The sequence below is a fragment of the Grus americana genome, chromosome 19 (genome assembly GCF_028858705.1).
Source record: "Grus americana isolate bGruAme1 chromosome 19, bGruAme1.mat, whole genome shotgun sequence".
In the NCBI taxonomy this organism is placed as follows: Eukaryota; Metazoa; Chordata; class Aves; order Gruiformes; family Gruidae; genus Grus; species Grus americana.
The window spans coordinates 12,283,999-12,306,139 of NC_072870.1; the positions used below are offsets into that span (position 1 = coordinate 12,283,999).

General features: G+C 43.9%; 2 protein-coding genes across 4 annotated transcripts in view; one reads left to right on the forward strand and one right to left on the reverse strand.

The window, feature by feature from the left end:
- Nucleotides 1-11,839, forward strand: part of PAFAH1B1 (platelet activating factor acetylhydrolase 1b regulatory subunit 1) — a 37,491-nt gene extending 25,652 nt beyond the window's left edge. For both annotated transcript variants that reach the window (XM_054847759.1, XM_054847760.1), the window contains exons 6-11: nt 1,667-1,835; nt 3,514-3,616; nt 4,384-4,612; nt 5,868-5,969; nt 6,618-6,774; nt 8,082-11,839. In XM_054847759.1, the coding sequence (XP_054703734.1) occupies nt 1,667-1,835; nt 3,514-3,616; nt 4,384-4,612; nt 5,868-5,969; nt 6,618-6,774; nt 8,082-8,155 (834 nt within the window). In that variant the 3' untranslated portion in view covers nt 8,156-11,839. The remainder of the gene's footprint in view (nt 1-1,666; nt 1,836-3,513; nt 3,617-4,383; nt 4,613-5,867; nt 5,970-6,617; nt 6,775-8,081) is intronic.
- Nucleotides 11,840-15,792: 3,953 nt separating this feature from the next.
- CLUH (clustered mitochondria homolog) overlaps nt 15,793-22,141 on the reverse strand; it is a 40,046-nt gene continuing 33,697 nt past the window's right edge. For both annotated transcript variants that reach the window (XM_054847403.1, XM_054847402.1), the window contains exons 21-26: nt 21,846-21,971; nt 21,211-21,332; nt 19,689-19,782; nt 18,786-18,920; nt 17,461-17,534; nt 15,793-16,316 (exon numbers count right to left, since the gene is read on the reverse strand). In XM_054847403.1, the coding sequence (XP_054703378.1) occupies nt 16,148-16,316; nt 17,461-17,534; nt 18,786-18,920; nt 19,689-19,782; nt 21,211-21,332; nt 21,846-21,971 (720 nt within the window). In that variant the 3' untranslated portion in view covers nt 15,793-16,147. The remainder of the gene's footprint in view (nt 16,317-17,460; nt 17,535-18,785; nt 18,921-19,688; nt 19,783-21,210; nt 21,333-21,845; nt 21,972-22,141) is intronic.

Genomic DNA, 22,141 nt, shown 5'->3' on the forward strand with positions numbered 1-22,141 from the left:
CTGCTCGGTAGAGGAGGAATGGCATAGTGTATAGAGCAGTGACACGATGAGAGGGAGGAAGACAGTTTCCCCAAGTCATCTGAAGTGAGTAAAGCTGAGTGAAAGTGGTTATGCAGCTGTATTCTTGACTGAAAATTAGGTCTTCCCATTTAGAATAAAGTCCCATGAAGTCCCCGTGGCTTTCAGTAACTTTAAATGGTCTTCATAGGCCTTTATTGCAGTGTACAGTGGCATGAAGAGATTTGTTGTAGTGTGCAAGCAGTTTCTTATTTCAACAGCCAATAAAGACATGATTGTGCATTTTGTTGTTGGAATGTCACAATTTAAGGGAATTACACTGATAAAGGATACTTCTCATTGTGCTGCTCTTTGCTGGTTTGAAAACTATTTGGAAAAGTGCTGTTCTGAAAAACATTGAGTAGTGTATTAAGCAATGTGCTTATAAATGCAAGCTGTTCTAACAGTGGCTACCTGTTGGAGAACATTAGCATAAAAAGTGTCAGCCAGATCTAGTTCATGAAAAGCTTGAACCTTTTCTCATTTCTGCAGCAGACTTGAACATAGAGGACGGGTGTTTGTTCTTCAGGCAGGCAGGGCCAGCTGAAACAGTGACAGCTGTGTGTTTGTTAGATGTTATAGAGGAGCCTAATTAGCTTTGGTTTTGCTCCCTCTTATGGATACACTGGATGAATTTCCTTATTCTTGAAGTCAAGCTGTATAGCTTAATTTCTGACTGTTGCATTCCTGATGATTGCAGTCTATTGGGATGATGGATTCTTTTTGTTGTTGGGTGGGTTTTTGGGGGGATTTTTTTGTTTTGTTTTGTTGAGGTTTTTTTTGTTTAGGATATAATTTAAAATGAAATATCTAATTTTGTGCTTGAGAGACACACCATAAAATCTGTAGGAGCTTGTTTTGTTTCAAAGGCTTTTGTTTGCAGTTTGATAATAGAGGACTGACTTAATTAGAAGGTGAGAATGGGGACTTCATGCTATCTTGCAGTTATTAACTGCAAATGTTTATTTAATCTTTGACAAATTCTGTAATCTACTAATGTGTGCATATCAAACACTTCAGCGTGGTTTGGATTATCGTCCCTAAAACAGAGCATTCTGAGTATTGCTCTTCAGTATGCAGAATACTGGCTATTTGGTTCTGAAGCAGCAAGTAAATTCTGGAGCTGCAGTAAAGCTTGGGAAAGGGGGAGCAGGAGGGATTGTTAAAGATGATGCTTTCCTCACCAAATGTAAATGGGCAATATTGCTGAAGTTAGGGAACTAGCATAGAAAGAGATGGAGAAAAACAATTTGTACAAAGTGGATTTGTTCTGACCAATGTTTTCCAAATGAATCTTCTTTATTTTTAAGGGTATTGGGTGTTAAGACTTCTAGATACATGGAACTTATTTTCCTGCTGTGTTTATAATGTTCTAAGTTAGCTGAAAAACAGTTTTCAAGATGCATTAATTCAGTTAATTTGTAAGTAACAAAATCATATAAAAAATAATGCTTATTTTTCTATGCTGTTGGGCTTTTTAGTGCTGTCTGTCTCTTGCCCAGTTAATTATTGAATAAGGTGCCAGACTGGCCTGCAGAGTGCAAACGTAAGGCCGGAGAATACAAAGAGTAATAGGTTGCTGTTAACGGATTTTCTGTTCACTTGTCAGGTGTGGGATTATGAAACAGGAGACTTTGAACGAACCCTTAAGGGGCATACAGACTCTGTGCAAGATATTTCCTTTGACCACACTGGTAAACTATTGGCCTCCTGTTCTGCTGATATGACCATTAAGCTATGGGATTTCCAGGGCTTTGAGTGCATCAGAACTATGCATGGTAAGGTATAAAGGGAATTGATTTAGTCTGTAAAGTGAAGAATTTTTTTTTTTTTTTCCATCCAGGAAAACTGCTGATGTGGAAAGGGGTTATAAACCAGAGTATTGTCCAAAAGAAAGAGGGGGGGGATATTTTGATGCTTTGAGTGCTCTGTAAATAAGGTATATGTTCAGTGTCTATGGAATGAAATAACATCTCAAACCTGCTACGCATGATGCTGTGGGAAGCATCCCGTAATGCTATTGAAATGAAATGGCGGTTTAGAGGGGTTTAGTGCTAAAAATTAAGTGCTTACTAGACAATAAAACTGTGCCTTCAAATCAGTAAAACGTTACCTCCTCCTTCACCCCTCTCTTTCCCTGATATACCGCTTCAGGAAGGAAGCGATTAGTGCAAAAGGTGTTCAGTGTATATATACTGTGCACTGATTCGCTTCATGTTTGTCTGATTTCAAATGAACATCCCTTTGCATTAGGCTTAAAAGCCATAAGAAAAACTGGGCAAGTAAAACAGCCACAACTATAAGATTCTAATATTGACAGCAACTGTTTATTTTATAGTCTTGATGTAAAGGCATTTTTATACTGCTGCTTGTCTTGCTTTTAATATCTTCTTGTAGAAGTGGTGAGTAGGAATAAAGAATGTTTGAGACTTATGAAAACAAACACACACACACACCACACCCCCCCCCCCAAAGAAAACAGAAAGCTGTTGACTTTTGTGCATACAGTTCTTTAAACACCACAGAACACTACTGTAGAGGAAGAACAAACATTGCAGCTGGCTGATCGCAAGGAAATAGGGCAGTGCTACAGTGGGGTTTTTTGCTCTTTAAAGATTTCTTTATGAGCACACATGTAGTGTGTTTTTATGAACTGGATGTTGTAACATGAGCATGGGTGAACTAGCTTCATGTGTGTTGCCAGTTACTTCCCTTCAACTCATTTCAAGTAAAAAGAAATAAATAATCTTTTCAGTGAGGAGTTGTGAAGTACCATACTTGCACTGAAACTAGTATTCTCTGACACTTCACATACTTAATCACTGGTGTGATTGCTTTTTAGTAGAAGTTCACCAGGGGCTCTAAGTTCTTAGTGCAAAAAATGGAAAATTGTGAAGTTGTACATTGTAGGTACATGGCTTGCAAGAAGCAATGTAGCTGGCAATAAAAGAAAGACAAACCCCACAAACTTCATGAACTTACTGGCTATAACTTTTTGGAAAAAAGAACATCAGATCTCCAGATGAAAAAAAGGAAGCTGTTTAATGCCTCTAATCTGTTTAGAAATTATATATGCTCAAACTACTGATCTCAGCAGATTCATTTCTAGTCCCGACAATTTAAGTAGGGACAACTGCAGAGCTTAAAGTAAGACAAGTGCATTAAGTCTATACAAACTGTTATAGTCAAGCTTGTACACTGGACTTGTCAAAAAACCCACCCTACCCAACAGCTGCTTCTGGATACTGCTAAAGTTTGAAAACAGTTATTTCTATTGTTTGCCACTTTGGGAAGTTCTAATTTTTCATAAAATCTCAAGTTTACATGTAGAGATTATTCCATAAAATATGCACTACTGCTGTAGCTACTTACCTAAGATAAATGAATAGCAAGTCCTCTGTGCTCTGTAAAAACTGTTTATAGTACCACTTAATAAAGGTTTGATTTTGTTTTTAGGTCATGATCATAATGTTTCTTCAGTAGCCATCATGCCCAATGGAGATCATATAGTTTCTGCCTCAAGGGATAAAACTATCAAAATGTGGGAAGTCCAAACAGGGTAAGTGCGCTTCTGGCTAAACATCAGCACCTAAACAAAACAAGCATAAACCACTGTTTAGAGGAAATGCACCACATAAATCTGGAATGTCAGCAAACATTCTTTGAAATGAGTTATGATATTGTACCATTTAGAGTAATTCATCTAAGGATTCTGCCTTAAATCATGAAGCACAGGGGTTTAGGTTTTAGTACCAACTAATTAAAACTAACTGACTTTATCTTTCTGGGAGCTAGGAGGGTAGAACGCCATAACTCAGGACAAGGTAGGAATATAAGTTCAGCGGTTAACCACAAGTTTAAAGGGAGCATGAGAGGAGGGAGGAGAAATCTGTTAACTTTCTTGACACAGATCAAGGTGTCTACTGATTTTTGGTTTTGTCTTGTTTCGTTCATCAGTTATCTCTTTAATCCATCTATTTGCTAAAAGTTGTAGATGAAGGCTATCTGAATGACCTGTAAAAATCTGTATTTGTTCTTTAAATAGCTATTTAATGCAAGCTGTCATGTCAACTTCATTTTTTTCCCGAGCTTCCTGCTTTCTACCTTAACAAGGACTTGCCAGTTCTTAGCTGTCACTTTTCTCATGTCAACTTCCTTTCCATGAACTGTTTTATGGCCTTGTACATCACCATCCAGGACAGACATGTGCATGCTGAAATATTTTATCTTAACTTCTAAGAGCAGGTTGAGCATCCTTAAATTTCAAAGGCATGTGTAGTGGGTTTATTGCAATATTGAGTCATGCTGTATTTCTTTTTTGAATAGTTACTGTGTGAAGACTTTCACGGGTCACAGAGAATGGGTGCGCATGGTGCGGCCTAACCAGGATGGCACCTTAATTGCCAGTTGTTCTAATGACCAGACAGTGCGTGTTTGGGTGGTAGCGACAAAGGAATGCAAAGCTGAGCTCCGAGAACATGAGCACGTGGTAGAATGCATTTCCTGGGCTCCCGAGAGCTCGTACTCCACCATATCAGAAGCTACAGGATCAGAGGTAATGTTTCTAATGCTATTAAATAAGCGCATGCAGTAAGATTGACAATGCTCTATGTAGAACTTGCTGGATAGTATTTAGAACAACTAACCTTTGTTCTCAAAGCACTTGGCCGATATAGCAGGTGTATGAGTATTTTTTGCTGAGTATACTTGGTGTACTGTTAATCCCCCATCTGGGTTTCATAGGACCTTCGTTTTTGTGTTTTTTACAGTAGGACCTTACCTTTGCACTAATGAAAGTGAACTTTGGAAAGATGCTCTATTTGTGAGAAGGTTGAGAGTGAGACCATTTTCACCTATTTCAGCAAAGAAATGTGGAAGGTCATTTATCTGGCATGTCAGCAAAAATTTCTTTCTAAGGATGACTAAGTGTAGAAGTGAACTAGAAATTAACACCAATTCCTAGTTAAAAAACTCCAAGTGTTTCTGCCTTGCCCTCTTCCTCAAAAAGAACACAAATACTCAAGGGAAAAAGCAGATACGCTGAAGACAGAGACTTGTCTAGTGATGGATTTTACAGCTTATTTCAGTCAAATTTTACTTGCGTCCTTAAAAGATCCTTATAATCTTTTAATTAAAAGTGATTAAAACTACATTCCAAATGCTCACTTCCTCTTGCAGTGGTAACGACCTGAAGTGGTGTCTCCCCTGCCCTCTGCTGGTCTGAGCAACTGTGTACATCACATTACGGTGCTTGGCTTGGCACAGCAGCAAGTTAGTGTTGACTTCACAGTTGAAACGTTTCACGTTCTGAGAACTAAGTCTTTCATTCATACTTTGCATGATTACAGACAGAAATAAGTTCAGTGTAGCAACTTTATGAAAATTCTTAAACTTGTTTCATTACTTTTTATGAACAATGAGAACACAAAGGTATGTCTGAACTTCACATTTTTATCTTGAGATGTCTGAGTCTACTCGAACTGTGCCTATTAAAAGAGGATGTCTTGCAGTAGGCAAGTGTTGATTCAAAGTATTATTTGGCTTGGTGCATCAGCAGGACATACAACCATTTCTTTAAACGGATTGTTTAATTCCTTTTGCTTTTTGTTTCTCCTAGTATTAGTAACAAAATGCCTATGACTCAGCTTTGGTGGTGTGTTTATTAGCTGTAAGCTGTCATAGGAACCGATTTTTCTACTAAGAAATAGCACTCAGAAGGGATCTGCTTTTGCCCTCCTTTTGCGCAGACCCCCCCCCCCCCCCCCCCCCACCCCCCACTGTGCCATAACTTGAAACATCATTTTCTGTAGACTAAGAAGAGTGGCAAGCCTGGGCCTTTTCTGCTGTCTGGATCCAGAGACAAGACCATTAAGATGTGGGACATTAGCACTGGCATGTGCCTTATGACACTTGTAAGTTCACTGGTGTTTTTCTGGTGGTCATAGCTGTATATGTAAAACCAGTTTTAATGGAATGAATTATCTCATGTTTGTTTTCAAGAGAAGCCAAAGTTATTTCAATAAGACAAACACTGGAAATACACAGTTTTAATGGCTTCTCTAGTTCAGATCTTGTTGTTGCCAAGAAACACTAAGAATCTTAAAAGGCATAGTATAAATGCAGGAGTACTGTGATGTAGTGTTTGTGATGAGTAGCTTGGTTCGTCTACAGAAATGCTGATAATCATCTGAATTTTGTCCTCTGTAAAATGCTGTGTTCTTTGAATGCTTGGTCTCCCCGCAGGCTAGGACTGCTGTTTTTCAGCCTGTATTCAGGCTGGACTGGATGTTGGTGCTGGGGGTGGGAGCAGAATTAGTGCAGATCACATGAGGACTTCTGTTTGTTTGCCTTCAAGGACAGGAACTCACATTGTTGGTAGTGCTGATACAGATGTAATAATAGAAACTGAAGATAAACTTTGAGTTCTGATAGGTTTTAGAAAGCTAAATGATATCCTTGCAGGAACAGGGCAGGGAGCCGCTCAGTTTGCCATAGCATAAATTGTAGAATGTTTAGCCTTCGAACATGCACCTGCTCACTGATTTCTCCTTATGCACAAGGTGGGCCATGATAACTGGGTACGTGGCGTTCTGTTCCATTCTGGGGGAAAATTTATTTTGAGCTGTGCTGATGACAAGACTCTACGTGTCTGGGACTTCAAGAACAAACGATGCATGAAAACCCTCAATGCGCACGAACACTTTGTTACCTCTTTGGGTATGTATTGTTCTACAGTGCTTACTGCAAAGTACAGAGCCAGAGGTACAGATATTGCTACGTCTTCACCAGCTGAAGTTGAGCACCAAGCTAGACATTCACGTTTTGGATTCCAGTGAAGTTTTGTGCTATGTGTATTTTAATCAAATAAGGACAGATATGAATTTCAAATGTGCTGGATTTTCCCACTTCTGTTACTAGTGTTGCACACTGGATAAAGATGTTAACTGCCAGGGTGTCCTGGAACCTTTTGTCACTGAGTGTGGAGGGATTTGGGGAGTGCCATATTGCAAACGCTTGCCCAGAAGAAAAATAATAAATAAGAAGCAAGGGGGGCAGAGGGGCAAAGCAAAATGGTCAGGAAAGATTATACTTGGAATTCTTGGGCATGCCTCTTTGGTATTACCAGATGTTGGTAGGTGTTAGTTCCCCCCTGCCCTGGCAAAGCCAAACCAAACAAACCCCATTGAACAAAGCTAGCTTTATTCTGGAATCTTCTCTGTTGTTTCTTTTGCTGAGCTCCTCTGGCAGTTTGTAGCTTCTTCAGGAAAGCTGTGTGAGTTAGGTTACTCCAGTGGACCTGGAGTTGGCTGCTAAGGTTTGCTAATCAAACTTGCAGGTCCAATCAAAATGCAGGGTTTCTGACTTCACTCTTAAATTGTTGAAGACAGCTGATGAGAAGGGGGCAAAGAAAAGTTAGGAGCTGAAGAACGTGAAACCATTAGCATGGATTGGCTAACCTTGGAATCAACTGCTTTGCTTACAGATTCCTTTGAAGCCTTCCTACACAGTGAGGCCATTTGATTCCTCTTGGTTAAACTTCCCGGTACCGTCCGCTGACCCAGGCCAAAATTGACTTGTATATATGAAATATTTTGGGATCTCCTGAGAAACAGTGCACTTTACATTTGTTAAATACTAGCTCACAGCCTGTACTGTCTGCAGCAAAAAGTCAAGTTTCTTGACTTCTGATTCTGAATACCTCTTACATAACTGCATGAAGTTCTGTCTTCAGGTGGTATTCAAGGGGTTTATAAGTTTGAGATGTTTTGGACTCCCCTCTGTTACAACTTTGTCTGGATTTCTTTTCTATGAAAGCTCCTTTATAACTGAACTGAAAGTAGATTTTCACCCTTCACAAAATTATAGCATGAGAGAATTTGCCTTCAGAACTACAGACACACTGAGCTTTGAAATTTAGTCTTTGAGCTGGTATCATTCTTTTGAAAAAGTAATAACATTCAGCGAGAGTGGAAAATACTAACGTTTTGGATTCATTCTTAACATAAGCTTTTCTTTCCTCGCAGATTTCCACAAGACGGCACCGTATGTGGTTACTGGAAGTGTAGATCAAACAGTAAAAGTGTGGGAGTGCCGTTGATTGAATTCACATTTGACCCCTTTTTCCTCTGGATGCACTCAGATACCATGGTTACCCATTGAGCTCTGTTTAAATAAATATTGTCCTTTCATGTAAATTATTCTGGATGTAGATTGAGCTTATTAAATGTTACACACAAAGTATTCATGCATGGTGAATCCAAATTGTATACTGTAAATTTACATACGTTGTCTAGAAGTACCATAGGTTTAAGAACATGGGCTGGCATTGGTCACATCAGACCTAAGAAGGCAGAAGTTGGATAATTGAAATAGGGCACTTAACTGAATAGTTGACAGTGTCGTTCTATGTCGGATAATTATACCTGTTTTTCTTTCTGCTGTCTGTTGGTGCCTGAATTGGTGACCTCATTTGGGAAAAGTTTTGTAGGGCTCTTTCAGAAATGTGTATCTATGTAACATCACTTAAGTGTGCTTAATAAATCTTCTCTAAGAATACTAGATAATAAGGCTGCAATTCCGAATCTTCTGAACCTTATATGTAATTAATGGAAATTAATTAAACTCTGGAATATTTGTCATGAAACATTTGCCAAATCAACAGAATACACTTGTTTTGGCCTCCTATCACACAAGGGTTGGTATATTTATATAACTAACTGTAAATCTGAAATAAGACAACAAATCTTAGTAGCAGCTGATGTGATAAATGTATTTATTTTTTATTTGGTCATTCAATGGTTAAGCTGTGCTAAGTTTAAATGGGTTTTTTTGTTTGAGGTTTTTTTTTTTTTTTTTTGTGCTAGACGAACTTCCAGGAGGAGTTGTCCATCCCACTAGAGTTTAGTGATCTAATTTCCAATAGAACTTAATCTCCCAAATGACTGCCATGGTACAACTTGCTGTTTGCTTTCAATGTTTGTTAGAGATGTGCAATTCCTATTATGCAACAGTATCAAAGTACACTTCCCTCATTCATTCACAGGAGGTTGGAGTATACAAAGGTTTCTTGGTTTCTTTAGTGCCTCCTTGGAAACCCTTTTGAAAATGAGGTTATACTTACCTTGACAAGACAATGTGGCTTGAATAAAAACGTACTGTGGTTTGCATATTGAGAAATACCTTGGGTTACAGTATTTAAATGCTTTAAAGAAAGCACTAAATACCTTGAGAATCAGATTATAATGGCAGATACAGATTGATACAAGAAAAAGAAAACACCATCAACAAAACAAAGTTCATCTGTGGGAATGATGCTATCAAGTAAATATTTAAAACCAAAACGAAATCCTGTCAGCATCAGTTATCTATGTTGTTTGGTGTATACACAATTTTTAATTTGCATATCCCAAAAGTTACCTATTTTGATCTGAAGTGAATGAAAATGTTATAAATTAATATTTTAATCAGCATTTTTGTGACAAATTCCATTGTAGATAACTAAGAATTACAATACTTATCAAACTAACCAGGTCTTTTTAAAAACCCACTTTAAAATTTACAATATAATGAAGTACCAGTCTGATGTTTTAACAGGTGAATTTGTGCTTTATTTTATGCATTTTGTTTAATACATGGCTTTTAAAACTGTCCCTTTTAAAGATGAGAATCCTTGACCACCGTAGCGTCGGCTGGAGGGTGCACACACCGAGAAGCGGAGCGGGGTACGGTGGTTAGCTTCCTGCAGCTGCCCTCAGCAGGATCCGTCCTCCTCTGCGAGGGGGTGGATTCCTGGATCCTGGCGTAGGCTTGCCTCTGGGGAGGGCTGGGGGAGATGGAGTTCTGATGGGGGGGGTTTGGAGCCAGTCTCAGATTCAGGCTAATCTCTTAAATCCAGTGGTTTATGTCATTTTCAGTGTGTGTTTCTGCAGTTAAGCATGCACAAATAAAGTATTTTTTTGTTTGTTAGCTGCTTGGACTGGAAAAATTTGCTGCTTTGTCCTATTTGAGAATTCCAGATACACAAGTAGTGAGTGCATATTAAAATTCCTCAGTGCAACTGTAAAGTAGGACATCTGTTTGATTCCTGATAGGACCTATAAACTTTATTTAAGTATAAAGTAAACCACACTCATGTACATAATTCATAAACGTGAATGAGAAATTAAAGGTACCTATGAAGTGGAAGCTGTCTACTGCTTTTTTTCCCTTTAGCATACAACTATTTACAAGGACAGACAACTAAAGTCATGTAAGCAGCATTTAATTGCTTGTGCGAAACACTCTAAGTACTTCTGCAATGCAATTTGCAACCTTCTCCTTTAACAAGCAGTGAATAATCTCAGGGATGGTCCGGAACGGATCAGAAGTTAAAGCCCTGTTTAGACGAAGAAGCGAAAGCCACAACACAGGAGTTGGGTTTGTGAGGGTTTCCTGCAGTGTTGCTCTGTGATAATACACTGTGTTGAACTTTTTCTGCTGTTTGCAGTGTTTTCTGTCAGCTAATCCTGTGCCTTTCCTGTGATGATAACTACACTAATGAGGTTACTGGTTTGGATTACAAAGCAAAATTTATTGGAGGGTTTAAGAGGTTCACTGCTGCTTTGTCACTTCCCTTACTAAAATTGGCATCGCTTAAAAAGTACCTATGTATAGGCCGTGTTACCAAATAGACAATACAGACTTTTTGGCTTAAAACCAGACAGACATTCCAGTGCCACACTAATGTAACGTGCCCAGGAAGTCTTAGATGCATTCTAAAAAGTGCAACGTTTATTGTGGTTTAGACATAATCCGGAAGTTGATGTTTTATAGCATCTTGCACTTTAGAAGATTAAAAAAAACCCGTCCTGCTTTTGTGTATGGTGTGACCAATGATGTGCCCGGGGCACTAATTAAAAAGAAAAAAAAAAAAATCTAGTTGCTAGCAAGTTGTCCAAGGGCTGTGGAGCACTGTAGTATTTTGAAAGCTTTGGCTATAGACTCACCAGGCCCAGTCTACTTATACTGTCAGTACCCTGCTTCTCCTGTTGGCCTCCTCCTGTTTTTATGTGAACTGCCTGATAATATCACTCTTAAATAGCTTTTGACTCGCATGAAAGCTATTTAAAAGAAAAAGATTATATCTTTGTTTTTGTAGACAGTGGTGGCTTGATAATCCTTTTAATGATTTGAATATTAAAAAAAACCTGAGTTGAGTGAAGGAAAAACGCACTTAGAATGAGTTATTTGCTGTCCAGCTGTACATAAAGTCCGGTGTATTTAAAAAAAGTCAAAACTGAGAATCTTCTAGCGAGAGTACGTACATAAAATGGTAGGGATAAACACGTTAGGGGTGGGGAAGGTTGAGTTGGATTTACAAGTCACAACTGGATTTGACTGGCCTTTTTATCCTTCCACTGTGTCATGTAAGTAGCTGCTTTCCTGTCCTGCCTGTCCCTCGAGCTTCCCCAGGTTCATTCTGAAGATAAGTTAGAAAATCTTCAAGTTTTAGAAGTTGATCCTGACATTGACATGAAGGCAAACGTCAAATTTTTTCATAAGAACGATGTTAGAGGTTGCAATTGGAGAAAACAGTTCCCAGGCTGTAGGAGTTAACTGAAGCTATTGACACAATTTAAAAAAAAAAAAAAAATCAGTAAAGGAATGTATATAATACTGCTCTGTGTTTTACAGTAAGATTTGTTGCTCTCAGACTGTGTAAAACAAAATTTATTCATGTTTTCTGCATATTAAAAAAATCTTATTGTACCAATTGGTAAACTATTAAATGCATATAAAACTAGATGTGTTTTTGTTTCCTTGGATGCAGGAATTAAAACTATTTTGAAAAAAGCTACTGGTGTTTCACCCTTCAGCTTTTGCTCCACACCTGCTTTTCTCTTATCTAATGTTAATTTAAATTGTGCTCGCCTGAGGAAACGTGAAGCATTTGTCAGGCAATTGGTTACCGTTGGAATAGCCGAAGGCTGTCTTGGTTCATGCGGTGACGTGGGATTTTATACAACTGTTGTTGTTTAAGCTGGTTTCACGCATGGTCTGGGAGAGCGCTGATGCGGTGCTGGAGGTCTGGCCCCTTGCGAAGCGCTGGCTCGCGTGCTGTGCTGTGCTGTGCTGTGCTGGCTCTCGCCGCAGCCTCTGCCCTGGTCTGCTGCAGCGTACGCGGAGTGGAAACTGCTGAGCGGGTTGTGCGCGGGGTGTTCGTGCAGGTGTTGGGTACGATCCTGTGCCTGGTGAAGGAGGCACAGCGCAGAAAGGGTCCCTGCCCTGCGTGGTCGTGTTCTGTGGCTGAGCAGGGAGCTGCACTGCTCCCCTCCCAGTGTGCGTTTCCCCATTTTCATTTGGTTTGGGTTTGGTGTTTTCCCCTTACCTTGAACCTTACTTTTACAGCATGAGAACTGTCTTTCGCTGTTTCTGTACTTGGTACGGCTGGTGCTGTTGGCACTGAAGGCTGCATGGCGAATCCTCCGAGGGATGCAGGCGGGCAGCGGTGGGTCGGTCTGTCCCCGGCAGCGGTGGGTCTGTCTCTGCCTTCTCGGGCAACAGAAGTCCTGTGCGGGAGGTGCGTACCTGGGCAGCTGAGGCGCTGAATGGTTCTTGGAATTCTTGTCTTCACGTTGGTGCCTTTGAGGTGGTGTGTAGGTTTGTTGGTTTTTCCTCTCCTGGGATCTGGCCTTCATCGCCTCGAGTGCTGCTTATGAATGGGCCTGTGAACTGGAATGGGAACGGGCATTTCTTCTTTGATGGCAGAGCGAGGACGTGACCTTGACCGTGCTGTGGGGCAGGGAATGAAATGCGTTCTGCGTATGCATCCTGCTTAGTAGCAGGAACGGCGCTGGGACAGGCGATTGTGGGGGGACTGGCTCTCATTTGGGAAAAACAGCTGAATTTCAGGCTCTGCCAGAGTGAGTTGGAGGTGCTGGCTGAGGTGACGGGGTGTCCTGGGTGTTGGGGCCGGAGGCAGCGTTAGGATGCAGGTTGGGAAGGAAAGCCTGGCGGTTGTACGAAAGGGAGAGGTGAGGGATGTCGAGATGTAAGTCGCCAAGAGCAATTGGGGAAGAATTTCCTTTTCCCCTCTAGCTGGGTGATCGTGCAGCGAGTTCAGCAGACATGGTTGAATATGAAATTACATGTATAGGAGTTGTGGTCAATGTTGGGAAGATCAGGTGCTCAACTGAGAGGGCTTCTCTGGCCTGTGCGACCACTAAATGCAGCGAAGGTGCAACTGGTGACTTTGCCTTGAAAAAAGTTGTAGCTTTTAGGGGATGTGCGATGTCCGATGACGTTAAGTGTTGGGAATCCCTCTGTCTGGAAGGAAAGCAAGGAGGATAGGAACAGTGTGTGTCTACGTGCCTTCTTCAGCATCGCTGATGTTTTTCATTTGCTGTAGTTATTTTTCTCGGGCAGTGACCTGCCAGCTCTGGGAACAGCTTCAGTGCTGCTCCCAGACATTTCCACGTGGGGCGTCAAATCCTGCCTGAGCCAGACCCGACCAGGGCTGGGAATGACGTGGAACTATGGGCTGGAGGCGAGGAGTGGTGTTCCAGGGCGGGGAGAGCTATGTGCAGATCCCCCACTGTCCACCCTCCTTGTGCCCTGGTACCTCCTCAGCGCTGGCTGGAGTCAGTTCTGTGTCATTTTTGGTTAAGAACTTGTGAACTGAGTTCCTGAGAACACCCAGACCCCCAAAGGAGGTAGAGAATATTAGACCTGATGGTGTTAAATGCAGCTACGTTAACAGCTCAGGAGGGAGTTCATGCTGCCTAGCTGTGCAGCCTTCTTAGCCAGGATTCCCCTCCCTCAGCGTCATTTCACGTTTACAGCCCCCGAGCAGCAGCTCCTCTCCCTCGGGACCAAGTGGTGCTGAAGCATCTGTTGCCGGATGAGGAGGGTTTGGAGGTGCTGTGGTTGTGAGTGGCCCCGGGCTTATTACTGATCTTTTGGAGCTGATGCCTTTGTCAGAGGAGGAGGGTGCGCGGAGCAGAGCCAGCGTTAACCTGCACATCGGCGAACGCTGCAGCTGCTGGAAAGCTCCTGTGCCAAACCCTTCCCCGGTGGTCCAAGCGCTTTCACGCCGGCTGCCGTGCAGGTCAGTAGGACCCGAGCAGTAGAACCAGGTGTACTGGTACAGGGAACACGTACTGCGGGCAGAGGAGCGCTTAATGGGCACTGGACCCCGCAGCATCGGTGCAGTTACAGGTTTTAAAGCCTCCAGGGAATCTGGAGCCTGGCTCCTGCTCAAAGGAACAGAGGCGGAGGCTCTGGTGATGGTGTTCGGGTTAATGGTACCCAACACCAAACTGTAAAGAAACCAATAAATAAAGTACCTAAAATAGTTTAAAAAGCTTTTAATGGACTGAAAGACACTAGTAAAAGAGAAATCTTGTAGGAAAGATGCACTGTAGTCATTTTTATTGATTGCTTTTCAGGAAATTCAGAATTTTTCTAGAAGGAGCAAAGTAAAGATGCCTCTTGCTTTGTCAGCTCCACCACCTGGGAGGCTGCTCCCCTCCTTCCCCCCCCCCCCCCCAAGAGTTACAGAGACCTGTCCTGTAGTACAGGAACCAGGGTACAGAGCACAGTGACAGCACTTCTTCTCCAAACAGCAGTAAAAGAAGCAACGCAAATTAGCACAAGGGTACTATCCATGACAGACAACGAGAGAGAGGGGACTCCGTCAGCACAGGGTGGCTGTGGACAAGCGCTCAGGAGTTGTTCTACAGCTTGAGCTGTTTGGAAACAGGACATTCAACTCTGTCGGCATACCACAGCCTGCAGCAGCCACAGCTTGTGCAGCCAGGGGAGCACACGCTGGTGGGTGACAGCCGCCACAGGACATGTGTGATGGGAGGGGACATAAGGATTTGTTTAGTGGCATCGCCCTTTCAGTAACAGCCATTGCCAGCAATGGAAACGCCCTGGCACCAATCTCCCACCCAGTGTGCAAAAGAGTTCGTTAAGAAGGTATCAGCCAGCAGTTTCAGTGAGTTTTTATTTAACACCCTCCCTGAAGCCCAGCAATTCCCGGTTGTGGGAAACGGAGGGTTCCACTCTGGTTCAACTTGCCTGTCAGGTTAAAGTCCATCAGCTCCGTGTTACAGCTGCTACTGCGAATGAGACCAAGTCCCCATTCCTGACTCTTCCTCCCCTCTCCCCCCTCTGTTAACAGGGCTGTGAGTTCCTGCTGACTCACTTTTGTTCAGACCTCATGTGACGCCGTTATCAATCTCTCCTAGGCACTGGGGTTTCCATTGTAATGGAAGGTTGTGCGCTTTTTTAAACATCAAGCCCCCACTCTTTGGATACAGTATCCTAAGTTACTCAGCTGCAAGCAGAGCAGAGAGGTGGAACTGTGAGTATCATTCATATATATATATATATCTATCTATATCTTTACTTTGAAAATTAGAATGTGAATGTTACAAAACCCCACTGAATTGCCAAACTGCCAACCAAAAGTAGAAAAAATGGTTAAAGGAATCCAATGGCTATATCCTGATGTAGAAAATGCTGTACATCCCCCCACTTACACGTTACAGGCTTCAGTCATCTGAGCAATACAAATATGGCTGCTTAGCTTTCCTTAGCACGGATCGGGATAGTGACTGGGGGGAAAATGAATCTTTTGGCTTGGAATCCACGTTTTACAAGACTGCTGAGCAGTGGATGGGGCTGGTTTTGTACTGGTTTAGCAAAGCAGTGTCCTTAGTCAACATAAAAATGACCTGAGAAATGTTACATACCTCAAGACAGTTCATTTGGAATCCATATGTACAAAGTAGAAATAACTGATGATATGCACACACACACACACAACACGTACACACACACAGGCGTGACAGCCTCAGGCTGCGCTCACCTAGGATGGGTCTCGTACGCTGCTGCATCCTGGCCACCTCTCCCGTCATGTGGCAGACACAAGCTCAGTCAGACAGATTACATTTCTCAGATTAGTTCTTTGCATTGTGTATTAATTGTACCAGTGCAATAACATTGTCAAAAAAGGAGGAGCTGCGCCAGGGGAGTCCGAGACCCTGGTTCAGATTCAGAAAAAGGGTGGTTTAAACTTTTTTTTTTTTAAGCGAGGTACACATTAAGCAGAGCTCTGTGTTAAGGGGATCTCAGCAGAAGGCATGCTTGGCTCAGCCTCTTTCTCCTCCACAGCTTTGTCCTCTGGTTCCAGCTGTTCACCACTTTTTATGCTTTCTTGGAGCTGCTGGCGTCGCTGCACCTCTGCTTTAAGGTTCTCCAAGTCTTTTTGGCTGAAGGGGAAACCAGGAAGGGTAGCAAACGTTAGACCAGCCTTAGGGACAGTGTGATGCACAGGGCCACAGTAGTGTTCAACAAACTAGGAAATTCTGGCCACTCGGGGCAGGGGCAGTGAGGTTGATCTGGTCTAGATCCAGGCAGCCTCCAGCTGCTTCTGGTGAATTTTTACCATCAGTGATTATTTACAGCATTAGAAAAATACAGTCTCAGTTCAGGTCATCTTTTTCTACCACCACCCCAATCACATTTTCAATAGAAGTCTAAGAGACAATTTATAGTAAATGAAAAAACCCCACATTTTAATAGTACTGCTGGGTGTAGTGGTCCTAAAGATGATGGTAATCAGGGCTGGTATTACGATCTCAGCTCCTGTTCTTTGTAAACAAATCCAGCAGAGCTGGGAAGGAATAGCTGCAAGCTGTACTTTAAGCAACAACCCTGCTACACAGCCTTGTCTGTGGAAGAGCTGATGCTGTTCTTTGCAGCCCGGCATCGCTCACTTCATTTCTTCTGGGTAGAGACCACTGACTGCGCTTCAGCTGCCTCCCACTCTGCAAATGCTGCTAAACCAAAGAATCCCTTTGCTGCAGGGTGATGGGCTGAGAACAGGCACCCAGGGGCAATGCCAGCTCCCTGCTACTTGCCGAGCGACCCCCAGGGCAAGTCACACCTTAGTGGTCTTGCCCACGGATGCATCAGTTCTCCAGGAAGTTGCCCAGCTTCCTTTAGCTTCACTGAGCAGTTTGGGGCTTTAGGCTTTATGAGATCAGATTGCTGCTACAGGGTCAGGGTTCCGAAAGAGACCCAGACAGCTCATGCAACATTCCTCCAGCCAGGAGCTTTTTTAGTGCCACTGCGGATTGCCCAGGGATCACGTAGAGCATCCCTTCGCAAGTGTTCAGCAGTGCCTTCAGGAGAGCCAGCACCTTCAAAGGCAGTTTTTTATGTCAAAGTGACAATTTCTGCCATTATTTGCCTAGTGCTGCCCGAAGAGAAGAGGTACCAACGACCACTGGGAACTCCGCGGTTTGGGTCAGTGCAAAGGGAGGCATTGGGGTCACGCTATCTCAGGAACAAAGCTTACACAAAAGGACTACTTGATTTCTAACAGTAACACACAGACAGGTATCACTCTACCTTAGTGGAATGAAGAGAATTCCATTGATAATGTTGAGCTGCTCCAGGACACTGGCCATACTGGGAGCTGTGAACTACAGTGCAAGAGAAAAAACAGTTTTTAAAATTAAAACTCTGACAGAAGAACTCAGAGTTCCTAAGCAAGTCCACACCATTTACCAACAGCTGAGAAAAAGCTAGGTCTCATGACACTGCAGTAGCTGTAAGGTGGCATAATTTGTATTTCCTACCTCGTTATACCCGTAAGTTGAAAAGCAGCATGTAGAGGTCCCCAAGTCCTCTGGGCAACCTCCCCTCTGACCTCTGCGGGACTTCAGTTAAACGCCACATACACACGAGTTCAAAATGTGGTGGGGGTTTCTTTTTTCTCATTCAAGTGTTGTAACAAGGGGAAAATCTTTATTACTGTTTTATGGGTTTGAGCCTCTTAGCTGGACACTACTTCCTGGACTTGACCATTTGCTTGATTCAAGGGCCTTATGGTCAAATTACTCTGCCCCAAACTCCCACATTCTGTACCCAGTTCTTTGCAGTGAGAAGAAAACCCAGCTGCCCCTGCAGAGCACTACCCTGGAGGGAGCCTCTGCAGCTGGAAGCCTCTTGCCCAACCCGCTGGCTCGCACTCCTCTGGCAGCCACTGGCATACAGCATGGCAGGGAGAGCGCCCATCGCACACGTTAGTGCAAACTGCCCCGGACATGCCGCAGAGGGGCTGGCGTGATCTGCCAGGGGCAGATGAGAGCGGTTGGGTTTGGCCCAGGAGGGCCGATGTGCTCCGTGTGAGGCAAGGCGAGGCAGCCCCCGTGCTCTGCTCTGCTGCCCAGCCTCCCTGCACCACAGAATCCTTGGAAGGAGAACAAAGCACGTGGTGAAAGATGACAGCATTTTTTAGGATGAGGAAACTGAAGTACTTTTGGATTGAGCAACCTGCCTACAGCCAGTGAGTCAGCCGAGGGGCAGGTTTGTGCGTAGGTGTCCCAGGTTCCCGCACTGCGAGCTGCCCAGCGTGTCCTTACTGAGTTCCCTGAGCACCCTGCGACGCAGTCAGCAGCACTCAACCACCTGAGCTCAAGAGAAAGAGCCTGATCCTATTCCAAAGCGGAGGGGAGGAAGGCTCAGTCCCCATCGGTTATGCTGCACTGGGTCTGAGCCACTGCAGGGATTTCCCACCCGTGAAGGGTCTGCCACCGATACAGCCACTACCACCTGCCTGCACAGGTAGCGCCTGCCTGCCTGCGCACACTGACGTGTCCTTTGGGAGCAGCTAAACACAAACCTCTGCCTTCATGGCAAGCACTCTGCATCGCTCTTGTAACGTAGGTTACCTTAAGTGGCATGATGTTTGCGTTGGAGCCATTCTTGTAAATCTCGTTCATTGTGCGTTGAAGAGCGACAGCTTGCTGAGTCAGGTATTTCAAGTACTCAGAGCTCTCTTTGGTCTTTTCATGGTGTTCTCCAAGCTAATCAGAAAAGGGGGGGGAAAGAAAAAAACCAAACGTGTACAACATTACAAATGAGAACAGGGCCTGAACAAGGGTGCACTCCTAGTCTCTGCTAGCTCAACACCCCTACAGAAACTCAGAACTTGATTTCACCTGCCTTGGCATTCAAAAAACAAACAAACAAAAATTCCTCTAGGAGCCTTATTATCAACGTCACACAGTTCCATCAAGTAGGAGCACGTCTGCAGGGTGAGCGGCATTCCCTCCGCCAGGCTGTGCCTTCAGCCAGCGAGGCGGCGCCGAGTCACCGAGCACAGCGGCAGACGTGTTCAGACAGACCCGGGCTGATGCAGAAGTTTCACTGTGCATCAGCAAGGGCTGTGAGCAGGAGAAGGCACTGCCCATGAAACAGCAACTACCGAACTAGTTTGGATCTGGTGTTTAAAAGACAGGTGGTGCAAAAAAGGGGAAAGAACAGATCAGCTCTTTTGGTGCCTGCCAGAACACGGGGCCATGCCACCAACAGGTTTCTGTCTGGCGACAGGGGTACTGCACGAACAAGTTGCAGGAAGGATATTTGGGGACTTTTGGCATAAAAGCGGTCAGTTATTGTACAGGGCAGGAATTCTGCCCCGTCCCTAGAAAGGGGAATCCCTGGTGTCTGCTCAGGACTGTTTGTAAGAAAGGCCTCCCCGAGTTCCAAGCTGTGGCACTGTTTGCAGCGGTACCGCTCGTCTCTGGCAGCAAAGTGACATGACACAGATCAGCAGCACGCAGGCTCCTTACCTGGTTTTTGTAGATGGTGTAGCCTTCCTTCTCGTGCTGCAGAGCTGACCGGAATTCTGCTTTGCTCTCGTACACTCGGGCTACCAAGTGGTGGCTGAGGGAAGGAAAAGGGTTCAGAGGAACTTTAATGAAGAAGTAATATTTCTGCAGCACAGCGAGCATGACACTAACGTAACAACGTTCAAGCTAGAAGTCTTAATACCAGTGTCAAAGGAGGCAGATACTGGACCCTGAATACAGCACCAAGACAGTTACTTCTCCCCACCCCGTTTGGGGATTAATGTACTACGCTGATTTGGGCTGGATTTTTGTTGAAATGCTGAGAATTGACCTGCAAAAGTAAAGTCTGAACTGGGGATTTTTTCCTCCTGCTCCCAGGAAAGCCGAGGGTCACAGTGGTGAACTGGACAGAGGCAGCACATCCATGGGAACATCTCAGGGCTAGATTTGTGAACTGGAGGAGGAGGAGGAAGCAGCCACAAGCCCTTACCCTTCAGAACAGGTCTTTTTGTTTCTTAGAAAGCAAAAGTGTGAATTACTTGTCTATTCACAGCCGAAAGTAAAAAAAATAATCTTCCGGCACAGAAACAACCAGCAAAGCGGTGGCAGAGCTGAGACCTAAGTCACCTGGGCTCTCTCCAGCTGGGAGAGCTGACTTGGCTTGGCCTTGGCTTCCTTAGTGTTTCTGGAATGAACACAGGATTTCTGGTTTTGGCAGTATTACTCTGTGGGAGGTGATGAATCTCATCACGCATCCCAGTGCTACTAAGGGCAGGCAAGATGCTTTCTGCAGAATGCATATCCATCAACTGCTGGAAAACAAATCAGACTCTTGTGGGTGCTTAATAAGATTTATTTTCACCCTGACGAAGAACAGATGGGTTGCAATGTGGTAGTAGTAATTAGGAGCGGGCCACTGCTTGGTTGATAGCGAGACAGCTTTGCTTTCAAGGACAGTGCACGCAGCGCCGAAGAGCAGCGGCTATCTAGAGCAGATCCTAGAGGTGCTGACCACTCATAGCTCCCTTGGAAACACAAGGAAGCTGCTCAGTATTTTATTCAAATACAAGGCTTTATGGTAAAGGACAAAAGCAAATTATATGCTCTCAAAGATAGCTCCCTGAGGGCTGAAACAATTAAATACAAGTGTTTACGTATCATCCCCGTCTCCCAGTATAATTACGCTAGCCTTGCTCTCCAACCTTCGCTTGCCGCGTTCTCTTTTCTAGAGAATCCACAAGGACCAAGGTCATCTTGACAGACTTTTGGGGCAATCAGCATTATAGCAGATCCCACAATTAAGAACAAGGGATCTCTGTCTTTCAGGACAAACTCACTCATATGCTGCACAATGACCTTACACGCACAGCTCAGCAGTCCCAAGGAGTCTGACAGCTGGGACGAGACTGAATCTCTAATTTAGGAGGACACAGCTGGATCAGATCCCGCCCGTAGGAGCGCACGGTGAACGTACTCATTCTCACAGAACGGTGGCCCAGCCCAGCACCCCACCCTGCCTCACCTTAGTGCAACTTTCAAAGACTTGGAGCCGTGATACTTGGAGCTGATGGCCAGCGCGTTCTCCAGGAACCGGAGGGACAGGTCATACTCCATAACCCCGTGGAGTACCAAGCCGATGTTGTTCTGCACAAAGCAGCCAAGCAGGCATTCAGAAAGGCAAAGTCAAACTACGCATTTATTGCTTCATAAACACCAAGACCACACAGGTATTTTGCTGTTGAAAAGGCTGTGGCAGCCACAAGTCCCCTGCGGATATCTCTATAGCACGTAACACGTGACAGGAGACCAACGTCCCCCTTTGGAGCTCAGGCCAAACAAACCAGACAAAAGGAACTCTCTCCATTTTACACAAAGGCAACAAGAACAGGCCAAATTAAGGAACTTGCCCAAGGATTACTGGCTCTTGAACCCACGTCTCCAGTGTCCCAGTGCAGAGCTCCAGCCACAGAAGGCTGATCCCCCCAGCTAGAGTCAAACTCCTCCTTTCCCTCCTTCCAACAGCACTAACTGGGAGTAACCCAGGGAGGGAAAAGCAGTGCCTAAACGTTTATTTTAAATAGCCAGCACTATGGGCATTTTAAAGGCCAAGAGGTTTCTTGGAGATTAGAAACTTGAAGACTCTAAAAGGTTACTTACATCTAAGAGTGCCATTTCTGGGTGATCCTCCCCAAATACCAATAGCATGAGGTAGCGTGCACGGTACAGTAAGTTCAATGCTGTCGAGAGCTGGCTGTTTGCAAAGCAGTACAAAGCGAGGTGCATCTATAACAAAAGAAGTAACCCAGCCTCAATGTTTTTTACTTCCCACTCCATAAAGCAAACTAATCTGTCCTTTCTACTCCTTTCCTCAGCTGCATACAAATAACAAGGTCTTCCTCTATGGATAAGGATTTCAACCACTCAGACCAGTCCAAGCCTGCTGGTTGATGCAC